The sequence below is a fragment of the Spodoptera frugiperda genome, chromosome 10, assembly GCF_023101765.2.
Source record: "Spodoptera frugiperda isolate SF20-4 chromosome 10, AGI-APGP_CSIRO_Sfru_2.0, whole genome shotgun sequence".
Taxonomy (NCBI): Eukaryota; Metazoa; Arthropoda; class Insecta; order Lepidoptera; family Noctuidae; genus Spodoptera; species Spodoptera frugiperda.
Genome location: NC_064221.1, coordinates 5299381 through 5312499, shown reverse-complemented (window position 1 = coordinate 5312499; position 13119 = coordinate 5299381). Strand labels below are relative to the sequence as shown.

The window sequence follows — 13119 nt, the reverse complement described above, 5'->3', positions numbered from 1 at the left end:
AAGAAAAAAAACTGACTTTAATGAAAAAGCCTTCTATTATAATCCACCGTTTTCAAATCCACTCAATCTCAAGTCCATACAAAGCTCAATGGCTACGGCGTAGTAGCTGCTACGAAGCCGCTACGAGCTACGAACGTCGTAGTAAAAATTGAATGTTGCACCATAATGAATAATAATAATATTTTATGAGAAAGGTGGGACGTTTCAGTACATTTTACAAGCTATTACGGTTTAGTACATTCTAAAGGTAGGTTTTGTAACAAAATATAAGGAATAAGGTGTTGATATGAGCGATAAAATGGGATCGACTGCGAAGTGTTTGGATCTTCGTGAATACTACAAAATATAATGGTTTCCAATGCAGAATTTGTTATTTATTTATTTAGTAAACGGTACATGGTTTATATTACAAACTAGAGTAATGTCCAATATAATTATACATATATAGTTTGCCTGTTTATTAATCGTGATCCTAGCCTTTTATTGATCTCATTATAAAATATAAAACACCCAATAATACTTTATCCAACCTAGGAACCCAAACATTTTGTTCGACCGTCTCATTCACGCTTGCTCTCTGTCTGTCCCCAATATAAATTCCTTAATTAGTATTCAAACCGTTTTATTGAAAAACAATAATCACTATCTGTTGCATTGCTTCCCAAAAACCTAATTTCAATTCTATACTTCAGTCGCTAGAGTTTAAAATCGCTTGTGTGTTAAGTGGAGATACGTTCATTTGTTTGTGTGATGGTGGGATCTAATATGGACATCCTTGCTTAGGTTTTGTGGTGAGCAGAAAACTAGGTTAGGTCGCACGCTATTTCCATTTGTAAGAATTATCCTCTTAATTTGTTTAGAGCTGTTCTCTCGACGTTTGAACGTTTGAGGCTTTGCATGGTGGCTTATGTGGAGTGATATTGTGTATAACTATAGATTTATATACTAAAAGTCAGTTTTGAATCTATTCATACGTTATATTTGTATGTCTAATGTTCGTTTTCACCAATCTCTTCTAAATTTAAACAAACCCTTTTTTTGAGAGAGGATAATCATCAAATGTGTTCCATCGCCCTGGGTGAGGGAGAGGGAGTGGCATACTCCTACTGACTAAAAACCACCCCGTTTCTATTTCTGCTTTGAGCCGGAACCCCGGTAACCCGTCAGGCAGTCCGCAGCTCTGAGTCAGCATCAGCCCAACTGAACCCCACCTGTGGCAGCTAAATGAGACGCGCGCCAACCGTGACGCGCCGTATGCACGGGTTAACACACCACCTTTAAGCTAAGATTTCGATTTTCACCTAACTTAACGGTACAAGTTAGCGGTTAGTTCAGGTGCTAAGTTACCTTAAAAAGTTTTACTTAAGAGATGATTTAGGTGTAGCTGGTGAAAACGGCTATAAGTATTCAAATTGTAAAAAACTTTATCCAAATTCTAATACAAAAAATAGACATACATACCTTTACATTAAGCTCACTATTTTATTTCATAAAAACCAGCGAAGTGTTAAATATTTATGTTTTAGTTCGAAAGATATCATGTGAAAATTTCAACCGTCTAGCTCTCGCGGTTCATGAGATACAACCTGATTATAGACAGACAGACAGACTGACAGACAACTGGGATGGACAAGGATGAGAATACACTCTACAAAATTGGTATTATATTTAAAAAAGTTTAAATATTCCTCTGCATCCTCATCAAAGAATAATTATAATGATTACCATACCTTTTAAAAAGTATATAAAAAACACTATGACCTACTCGTATTATCTAGTTAATAAAACCACAAGTTTAGTCATTGTTAGAGGAAGAAGGGAAAAACTTTAATGTTCAATTAATTTACTTCAAGTCCGGGAATGGAATGACATAGTATACTATATCACAGTAGACAAACTTTTTTACTCCTTAACGCATCTTTGCTAATAAGTTTCGGCTAGATCTATGAAGGTAAGGAAGTATTCCTATGGCGTTCCGAGGTTATGGGAAAATCCTTACATAGTGGTTTCATTTACATGATCCATGCGTGGATCATTCTTGGATTCATATTCTATCATGTAATCATACACTGCACGGTTTGAACAGTGGTTGGGCGCAACATGTCGCAGGTTCTATTCCCGCAACGTTTTACTCTTTGTGTGATCCACAAATTGTTGTTTCGGATCTGAGAGTTTTGTGTATGTGAAATTGTATGTTTGTAAACGCATACATGACTCAAGAGAAAATACTAGTGTAGGGGCAATGTTATAAAGAAAATTAAATCTACTTATAAATTGGTACCAACTTCCAACCATATAGATTCGTTCTTTCAAAAACATTTTGGATATTACATAACATCGACACATGCAAGTAGAAACACAACTCTTATCATCCCTACCTCAGTGACATTTGATCTACTGCTCCCATCTACACTATGGCATCAGACCTCGCCACTTAATCGAACTAGTTGCCTCAATTAGTTGACTATAGTGCATGGTTTTGGCATCTCAACACTTCTTATGTCAAACTTTCAAATAAGGATGCATCTTCTTGCTAATTAGTGCTCCGTTGGTATAAGCAGTTTGAATTTAATTAAGTGAGGTGGTGGAAATTTGAATAAAATATAGCTAATAAAAGTACAATGTAACCAAGAATTGTATTGTGAATCTGATTGAAAAAGAGTAACCTATGGAGTTTTTTGCTCGTTCTTCTCCATAGGAATCTACACTTTGGAACGAGCAAATAGCTTCACTAGAGGACTGACCGACAGACAGACGTTATTTATATTATTATATTTGCTTTGACGTTCAAAAGTGCCTTCCTGGTCTAATTGAAATAAATAATTTTGACTTTTGACTTTTATCTATTTTAGTGTAGACTAACGAACATAAATGACAGAAAGCAGCTCTCTAATAAACCTGGACTTTGAAACCTCGTACTAAGCAGCAAATTCATGTATATAACGTGCAGGGCAATCACTAATAGTCCAAACTGCACGGTCGGCGCGGGAGCTGGGTTTTCCGCACTACAAAACTCTTTTTGTGATCCATAAATTATTGTTTCAGGTCTGGGTGTCATGTGTATGTGAACTTGTATGTTTGTAAACGCACCCACGACACAGGAGAAAATCCTAATGTGGGGCAATGTTTTAAAAAGAAAAAGATAAAACAGTCTATGATACTCGTCTACAACGGCCATATCTCACTGCTGACTTCAGAAACAAGTAGCAGACCTAACAACTAGTGGTCCACGTAATATAAGGGTCAGTTCACACGGCAGCAGTCACGTGACAGTACGGACGTGTGTGCTGCGATATATCACGGCGCGCTGTCCGGTGACGCTGGCTATCGTGTTACTGGTGTCACTTGCTGAGATGAGCTTCGATGTGGTACTGATGTAAGATTATTGGGTTTTAGGACTTTATAATTCATTTAATGATAACCTTTTTTAAGGAGGGAAAGTTATCCAATGACTTCTCCTGCCTTGGGCGAGGCGAGAGTGTCAGACTCTTACTGACTAAAAACCACCCCGATCCTACTCCTGCTTTTCGAAGCGGAACCCCGGCAACCGCAGCTCTGGGCAAATGATAACCTCAGGCAGAGATTGGTTAAGAGACAGTAATGAACTTGAAAGTATTTTTTGAGTGGAGACTATCATTCAATGTCTTCTCCCGCCTTGGCCGAAGCGAAAGAGAGTGTCAGACTCTTACTGACTAAAAACCACCCCGATCCTTCTCCTACTTTTCGAGTTGGAACCCCGGTAAACCCGTCAGGTAGTTCGCGGCTCCGGGTCAGGCATCAGTCCTATTGAGCCTCATCTGTGGTGGTCTGATGGCCTTATATATGACCTTATGTACAAAATCATGAAACACAACATAATCATAGCTACTCAGCAACCTTAAATCTCGGTTACGTAATAAAATTAAAACAATATATCATAACCCTTCACAGGTCAACGATTTTGTGTTGCAAAAGGAATATGAAAGTAGCAAGCAAAGCTTTTTATGATCAGCCAGTATTTTGTTTTACTTTTAAACCTTTTTGGATAATACTCGGGTATTAAAAGAGTAAAAGATTTTTCTTCCTGTTAAGTTGTATACATCTATTTGTATAGTGGAGATTAAAGGATAGGGTAGATGACTAATTTTTATTTTAATGTCCGTCTTGTAGATTATTTTAAAATATTAGACACGTATTTTTTTTATTATCTTACGGAAACAAATACTTTCGATGATATATTGATTTGAATATCGTGCAACGTCATTTCTAGTTACATTTTATACGTAGAAGTGACGTCCCGGCTCCCACTTCTCAACTTTGATTCTAAAGTAATACGCGTCTTATATTTTTTTATTACCTAACTAAAGGACTTTAATTTTCATACCCAGTCATTATCCCTCTTATAGGATACTAGCTTCTGTTGACAGCTTCGCCCGCGATCCCATGGGATAAAAAGTATCCTAGACCTTAATCGACCCTTTTTTCAAATTTCATTCCGATCCGTTCAGCCATTATGGCGTAATTGAGTAACAGACATACACACAAACTCACAAACAATCAAAACGTCTGACACTCCCTCTCGCCTCGCTCAAGGTTAGAGAAGTCATTGGATGATTTCCCCCTTAAAAAAGGCATGACTTATATGTTTCTATTCCAATAACTAAAATCAAATACCTCTTAACTTTCCAACATCTTCTAACTGATCATCAAATAAAACATTCCACAGAGAGCCAATCACAAAAAGCTTCAGTTACAATCGACCATAAATTGCGACATTTCTACGCGAGCAGACGATTATCATAGACAAAAGAGTAGCGCGTTATTAATGCCCAGCGCAGGCGACTGTCCGTTTAGAACGTCGCCGTCGTTCGCGATAATCACCGGTCTTAATCACCATATTTGAATAATAGATTAATTTTCTCTCCAATGAATGAAATCTGTATTTTTGTTCTTTTGTATGTACTTTGAAAGCGTTGGAACTATTTTAATTAGATTGATTTTAAAATAAGGTTGTGTAATGTTGCAATCGATTACAAAAAACTATCGATTAAATGTTCTTAAACACATCACTTACCATCAGGCGAGACAGCGACCAAACATCGGCCAATTAAACATAAAAAAAATTGATCGAGTAAAATAATTTATGGTCTTCAAAAGCATTGTTTTTTTAATAAAAAATTGCAGTATTTATAACTATGCCTCTAGATGCCTCTTGAGGCATATTAAATTACCTAAAAATTATGGTTTATTCACATACAATAATGGAGAAATAAGCTGAAGAGTCCCTCTGTGACTCGAAACTAGTAGAGCTTTTCTCCGTTAATGTTCGTGAGTTAAACGAGATTTTTAGTTCATAAATATCAGTATTGTAAAACGTTACTACATGTCGAATTCAAGATTAAGCATAGCACTAAAAATTACACACGCATTTTGCTATTAATAACCGCTACAGATGTACTAACTAAAACAAAATCAATTACCCTTTTCCCTACTAAAAGATTATCTCAGCACCTATTACATCTATAGATTTAATTTCACCTCCATTAACACCTGGCTATCTCAGTGTCGGATAGAAAATAAATGAACGACATTTAATGGTTTGCTGATAAATCCCGGCGTCGTATCGAGGACATCTTCAATCTGTATTGGAACCAAACCGAATCAAGAGAATTGCACTTTCGAACACCTGTAGCTGTTGAGTAAAGGTTTTATTAGTGTTTATTTAGATAATGGTAGTGTTTTATTAAACTATTTCAATAACCGATTTCGATCCAAAATCTTTAGATTAAGATCGATTTTTGATATTAGTTCTATCTATAGAGTTTCTGTCAAAAACGAAGATTGATTTAGAGATTTTGGATTAAGATCGGTTATTGTAATTGGCAGTTAGTCATACAAGGGTTTTATAATATCTTTATTTCGCACACCTATTGTTTGTGTTCGTTTTAAAGGTTCAATCACAGACACGTTTAAATATTTTTTAAGGTTTTCTAGTTGCTATTCTGATAATAGATTAAAATCTAACTTTCCGTTAAATGTTTGGAGATAAGATTGTTTATAATAACTAATAACCTAGCTGGAGAATAGTGTGCACATTTACTTGACATCTATGCATTCGAACTGTGTTGTATCAAGTTGTATGCCACATAATTATTTTCTAGTTGTTACAATATACATATAAGCGTTAAAAAGTGGTAGAATAGTATTTATGCATCCCGTTTAGCATAACGGTGATATTAAAAATATAAAGTACATAAGAAGGACTGCGTTGAAGGTTATCTCAGTGTATGAAGGCATCAGATTACGGGCGCTCCGTCAGCCAGTCATTACAAGCGGACTATTGTCACGCGCCGCCGACATCTTGGGAATTCATCGGCGGGCTCGACTTAGCCGTACCAGCGGGCGGGTCGAACGCTGCGTTTTTTTGACTACTGAAAACGAAGAAACGACGATATTTTTTTCTATAAGTTTTCTACTTTAATACCTTGAAAGAATTTGGAAATGCTACAGAAATTATGACACCCCTACACCAAAGGCGTTAACTGGAGCTGCGCACTATCTAGCAGGTTTACCGGAGCTCCGGCTCAACGAACTGAAGTAGGAACGGGGTGGTTTTTAGTCAGTAAGAGTCTGACACTCCTTTTCGCTTTACCGTTACGTTGTTACCAGATTGCTGCTACCAGATAATAGAGGTTTACGTTTTGAAAACTGAGTATTTATCTTTTAGACACTATTCATTTAAAAAATCTCCATGTAATTTTTCATTGTACTATGTATAGATTCTAGCTTCCAAAGAGTTAAAGCTATAGCATACGTCTCTTGCATCTATTAACTTAATAACTCTTCACCACTCTCATAATTTTGAAAATTAATCCGTTGAATAAAAAACGCAGCTGTGTAACCGCCAACCGGGCGCTCAAGCCCGGGCGCGTTGGGTGCGGCCGCGGCGCGCGGGTATTCTGCGGCTATTTCAATTATACGCCTTATGAAATAGCGCGCACGGTGTCGCTTTCGCCAGTGCTCGCAATATCACCGATGCTATCGCCGATCGGAATTTTTGTTTGAAATCATCCTGTTATGAGCGGAGCGGGAAATATTCAGATCTAATCGAAATTATTTGGAGCAAAATCGTTTAGATTAAACTTGAGTTGGGTTCTAAAACATCTTATTTTTATGGGTTACGTGGCAAACGAGCAGAAGAGTCACCTGATGGTAAGCAATCAGCGCCGCCCATGGACATCCGCAACACCAGAGGAATCACAGGTGCATTGCCGACCTTTTAAGAAAAGGCGTATGCTCTTTTTTAGTAGGTCGTATCTTTACGTGGAAACTAAACTAAGAACATAGGTCACATTCAAGTCTTGTATTAACTTAAATAATAAACAAAGAATGGATTTATTTATTTATTGTGTTCCATGGTAATAAAGGGTGAGCCAATAATGAAATCTAATTTAAACACGAAGCATGAAGTACATTCTCTCAAGTACAATCGACCAACTAACATTACTATTATCTCCTCCCTCTAAATTTTAACAAGCTCACATTGACTTATACCTTGTACATCTTTAATGAAGATGCACATACTCAATAGTTTAATGTAAGACCCGCTTCTCACCAGGCGCAGTTTACCTACATAATAATGGCCTATATCCGCTATCGCTCCTCTCATCACCGTACCAGCAACCAAAGGCACCTCACGCGCCCGATCTCACGAAGAATGAGAGATATAGCGGCGCTGGAGCTTTTAAATTCAGTCCAGGGACACGCGACGGAAGGACGGATCATAAATGGGAATTTTTCATTTCTTATTGGTATTTCTTTTGAAAATTATAGCCCCCATTGATTGGGAATTATTCCCGATGCCGATGCCCGCGATGCGATGAGCGATGGAAGCTGAAAATTTTACTTAGATAAAAATTCGTCGTCGGATCTTTTGTTTTTTAAGTGGTTTAGATCTTTGTGTTGTGTTCTTTTAAGGTTCAAAATGCTTTACGTCTGCCTGATTGAGTACTGCAGACATCTGTTGAATAGAAAGACCTGGACTTGATCAAAGGATTAAGTAAAACAAGATATATTTTTCTTCAGAAATCTTGATTACTTCTCAATAGAAAAATAAATGAAAGTAACTCACGCATTAGTAAAAAAAATAAGTAATCACATCACATAAAACCTGCAACCTAATTTAACTGCACGGTTGGCGCAGTGGCTGAATAACTGGCTGCCATGCAACGTGTAGCAGGTTCGCTTTCGGCACGGAGCGTGTGACTCTTTGTGTGATTGTTTCGGGTCTGGGTGTAATGTGCATGTGAACTTGTATATTTATAAACGCAACTCCAATTACGTACTAAACACCAACAGTCAGCTAGACATACCTACTCCAAGTACTGTCATATATACAGGGTGTACAAATAGTGTATAATACAGGGCGTTGCGAACAGCCGCCGGTAGCAATCTATCCTTAAGATTAAGGCGGGAAGGCCGGCTCTGATCTTGTTAACCTACCCCATTAAAATTAACATCCCCATCTGTAGATTACAACCCCTTAGCTTAGCGGAACTACTAGCTTGTTTTAAGTGCGGTATGGTGGATGGTAAGTCCTTGCAGATTTCATCATTATTAATAAACATTATGTGTTATCTACTCACTTTAAAATTTTTTTTGGTAAGCAATCGCCGCCGCTCGTGAACACCCGAAACACCAGAGGCATTACAAGTGCGTTGCCGACCTTTTGGTGGTAAGGAATTTGGGATTGGGAAGATTAGGAAGGGAGTAATTGGGCCTCCGGTAACCTCACTTACACAACGAGATACACCACAAACGTTGTTTCACGTCGGTTTTCTAAGAAATGTTGATAGCTTAGAGCTGTTGTGTATATAGCGAATTGATATGAATTATTGCAGTCTACATGATTGTCTGCTTCTTTATACATTTATAGTTACAGACACGCTACTTACATTGATAATCAATAGATGGTTGGCAGGCCACAACTGTGCGCTTCTCACGAAACTTTCTGCCTTGCCCAGCAAAACTGTGGAAAGGCGATATTTCCGAACCGATACGACATTCAAGAGCGTATTCCTTTTTAAAAGGCCGGCAACGCACCTATGACTCCTCTGGTGTTGCGGGTGTCCATGGAGCTGCGCATCTTCATTGTACAGCTGCATAGCTTAGTATCAGTGGAAACGTATCACTGTTCTCTGTTGGAAAAGCACCCTCAGGCTTATCACTATTGCCTGATTTATCTGTTAGTACCACAAACTAATCAATGTGTTTTCAAACCTCTTTCAATGATATCCATAGCCAACATAAAAATTAATACATCCATCCATAGTAATGTCCTTATGTCAAATATTTATATGTCAAGTAAGACATCAATCAAAAATCTTTTGATAGTCTAAAAACTTGTGTTTATTTTTTATTGTTTTATATAATTTTAAAGTTTATAAAAATTCAGGTGAGTCAGTTATAGTTACAAGAATAAATCGTATAGAAAATTTAGTGTATTCATCTTACAATATAAACATTAATTTAAAAATATAAACGTGAAATTTCTAATTTTACCTAGGTACACCTGATTTACCCCAAAATACACAGATACGTTTACAGTATTCCCACTTATCTTATTATTCCCGTTAATAATGAGGCTGCCCTATTATCAAAAGCCTTTAGTCAGGTGCAATGAGTGGAGTACAATTATTAATTTCAAAAGCCTAATCTTCTTTATCTGACTAGAGGATCGAACACATTCACATTTTCCAAACCAAAATTATAACATTATTTCCTATTCGTAATAATAAGAATCTATTATATAATATGTCTATTTATTCTATAGGTATATGTATGTAGCACACGTATTATTTATAAACTATGAAATTCTTTTATGATTGTGTTCTGGCTTCGCACCAACTGGTACATTTCTCTGCATTACCACACATTACCCTATGGTTGACTTTATACTGGTATGGTTGACTGTCAGAGGTCTGGAGAGGTCTAGAGGTCCACCATTCACTTGTATTTGTGTGAAGAAAATTAAATAAATAAAAATAATCTCTCACAAAATTCACTATAATATACCCATATTTAATATCTAAAATTACCTTCAATAACATAAGGTTTATTCCCGTTTATGTTACAGACAAGATGACAGAAGGAAAATGCACGTTTGGCACGCGGATGCCAATAGACATCCACATGCTGAACGAGATCATCTACCGGGAGGTGAAGAACTTCAGGAACTACAAGATATACAGACCGAATTTTGGATGTAAGACATTATACATTATTTATTTTATTTTCAGCCATGGTCATCCCACTGCTGATCAAAGGCCTCCCTACCCTCCTTCCACTCGTCTCTTCATAGAGCTTTCTTTGACCAATTCTTTTCATAAATATCGAGTTAATCCCACCATCTTCTTCTGGGCTTCCCACTACTTCTATTGACGTTGAGTCGGCTCCATTGTACATTATTAAAAAACACAACATAGTTTTGCAATATGAAAAATAGGAAGACAGAAAAAAGAGAGAGTTACTGTTTATGATAAACTCACTTTTCGCTAAAGAGGGAATTAGGCACTAGACGTCCACTCCTGAACAGAACATAGGCCTCCCCTATCCAGCGGCCTCAGGGAAGACGGTAGCACAGTGGTCACGTGTTGCCATGCAACTTGCACAGCGAGGCTCACGGTAGGAGCTCATCTCCCTAGGGATGTGCCGTAACTGGCGTCACAAATCCCACACTCCCTAGTGTTCTATCCCCAATAAGCTAAACGTCTATTGAAGGTTTCCCCAGTCATAAAAATTACCCAATGACCTCCAGATAGCTTGCCACCTTTAGTCATTAAAACAATAAAAGAGAATAGGTTGTTTATGAACACTCCATTGCTGACTGCATCATCGCTTACCACCGGGCGACATAGCGGTCAAACGCTAAACCATTTCAAATATAAACAATAAAACATTAAATATCCAACACTTGCCCAGCAATACCCGTGACTGGTAAGTTCTACGCCGCTCACGACCAGCTAGAGGCGCAGTCTGAGGAGGAGACGAAGAAAGCAGAAGATTACCACAGGAACGTGGCACAGACCAGGGCCAAGGGACCTCGCAGTAAATACAGCAGCCCAGCTACTGAGAATCAATCGTAAGGAGTTCCTTTAAGAATACTTTTATACGACCAATCAATTATACGTAAGTTATGGCTTTGCAGTTACTAACATAGCATTGCTGCCTTCAAGTATCGCAATAGGTGTTGGTAACTGCAATTTCCACGAGATTATGTTATTAGTCTAATGTAATTAATCTAATGTAAAGAAAGCTTCTCATTCATGAGGGTGCGGGTTCGACCTACCAACAGCAAGTACCAATTTGACTTATATGTGTTATAAGTACTTTCTAAGATTATTTAGACACCACTGACAAATAGTTAAAAATATAGTGAAAAATGAAAACATCGTGAGGAAATCTGGGCTATTAATTTTTAGTTAAATAAGTTTGGAATGGCTAACCCGCATTGAGCAAGCGTGGTAATTAATGCTCAAACCTTCGCCGTGCGAGAAGAGGCGCTTAGTATAGTCTGATGGTATGATGTGAAAGTAAAATAGATGACCAATTCCTGTATTTTTTTTTTATTAAGGATTTATTAACCTCGTTCCCACTGAAAGCACATCGTTTTCTTACTCTAATAGCCTCAGGCGCGATATCAGTTAATAGAGGTTAAATGCTATAAGTATACTTTACTTGACATAGGCTTAAAACATGACTGCACGGTTAGCGCGGTGGCTGAGCAACCGGCTGCCGTGCAACGTGCAGCGGGTCCGATTCCCGCACGGAGCAACTGAAATTGTATGTTTGTAAACGCATCCACGACACAGGCGAAAATCCTAGTGTGGGGCAACGTATTTTTTTTTTAAGGTAAATAAATAAATGTTTATGTTTTAAATCACAACAGCAACAGTCTACAATCAAAAAACGTATTGTTACAGTTACGGGTGGTACACCCAGCCACTAGTACCAATGAACCGCAATGACCGTCGGTTCTACCATCCACAGAAGGAGAGCAAACACACCAAGATTGAAGTCATCATACTCATGTCCAATCCCAAAAATAAAAAGGATCATTAGGCAAATAATACATGAACGTGAACTACTGGGAGAGTCATGCTTCAGCTCGAATGGGCCGGCTCGACCGGAGTGATACCACGGCCTCACAGAAAACCGACGTGAAACAACGCTTGCGTTGTGTTTCGTTGTGTGATTGAGTCTACTGGAGGCCCATTTATCTCCCTTCCCAATCTCTGATTCCCCTACAACCCTTAAATGCTTAATCCCCAAAAGGCCTGCAACGTACTTGTATCGCCTCTGGTGTTTTGAGTGTCCATGGGCGGCGGCCATTGCTTACCATCAGAGGATCGGTCTGTTCGTTTACCATAAAAAAGAGAACTACACTACATTATTTGTTGCAAAAACTGTATGGACTCTGGTCATTTTTTAAAAGAGCGATGCTTCTATTGTGCCAATTTGCCCGGAATGGACCCAGCGCCTCACACAAAACTGACGCCAAACGACACTAACGCCGGAGACCCCAAAGGCAGAACTACAAACTTAATACAGCAGTTCATAGAATTTTCCATGAGTATTGCCAACTGCTATGCTTCAAAATGTTGAATAAAACTACAACAAACACACTCAATGAAAGCTAATCTTCTTCTGTCATTCTATAAAATAATCCTTTTGTTAATAATTTAAAGCTTTATTTTTAGAATCTTATTTTTATATATTTTTTTTTATTTTTTTATTTTTTATTTTTTATCAGTATTATTTTTATGGGCAAAACTATATTTTAACAGAAATAAATCAATAAAACCATTTATAACCAAACGTCTCTTTTCTTTCGATGCCAAAGATGTTTCAAACACTTTCTGATACCTGCCGCATCTTTTCGCCATCAATTTACACGACAGCACTTCCATCCCCATCATATAGATGGTTGGCAGACCACAACCGAAATCTCACGAAACTTTCTGCCTCCCACGGCAAAACTGTGGAATGAGCTGTCATCGGCGGTATTTCCGAACCGATACGACATTTAAACCTTCAAGAAAATAATCCTTTTTAAAAGGCCGGCAACGCACATGTGACTCC

General features: G+C 37.9%; 1 protein-coding gene across 1 annotated transcript; it reads left to right on the top strand.

The window, feature by feature from the left end:
- Positions 1 to 10115: 10115 nt before the first annotated feature.
- Positions 10116 to 12639, top strand: LOC126911200 (protein FAM183A-like). The gene is made up of 3 exons (XM_050696626.1): positions 10116 to 10243; positions 10960 to 11119; positions 11961 to 12639. The coding sequence occupies exons 1-3, from the start codon at positions 10120 to 10122 to the stop codon at positions 12097 to 12099; spliced, it is 423 nt and encodes a 140-aa protein (XP_050552583.1). The 5' UTR covers positions 10116 to 10119; the 3' UTR covers positions 12100 to 12639.
- The last annotated feature ends 480 nt before the right edge of the window (positions 12640 to 13119 follow it).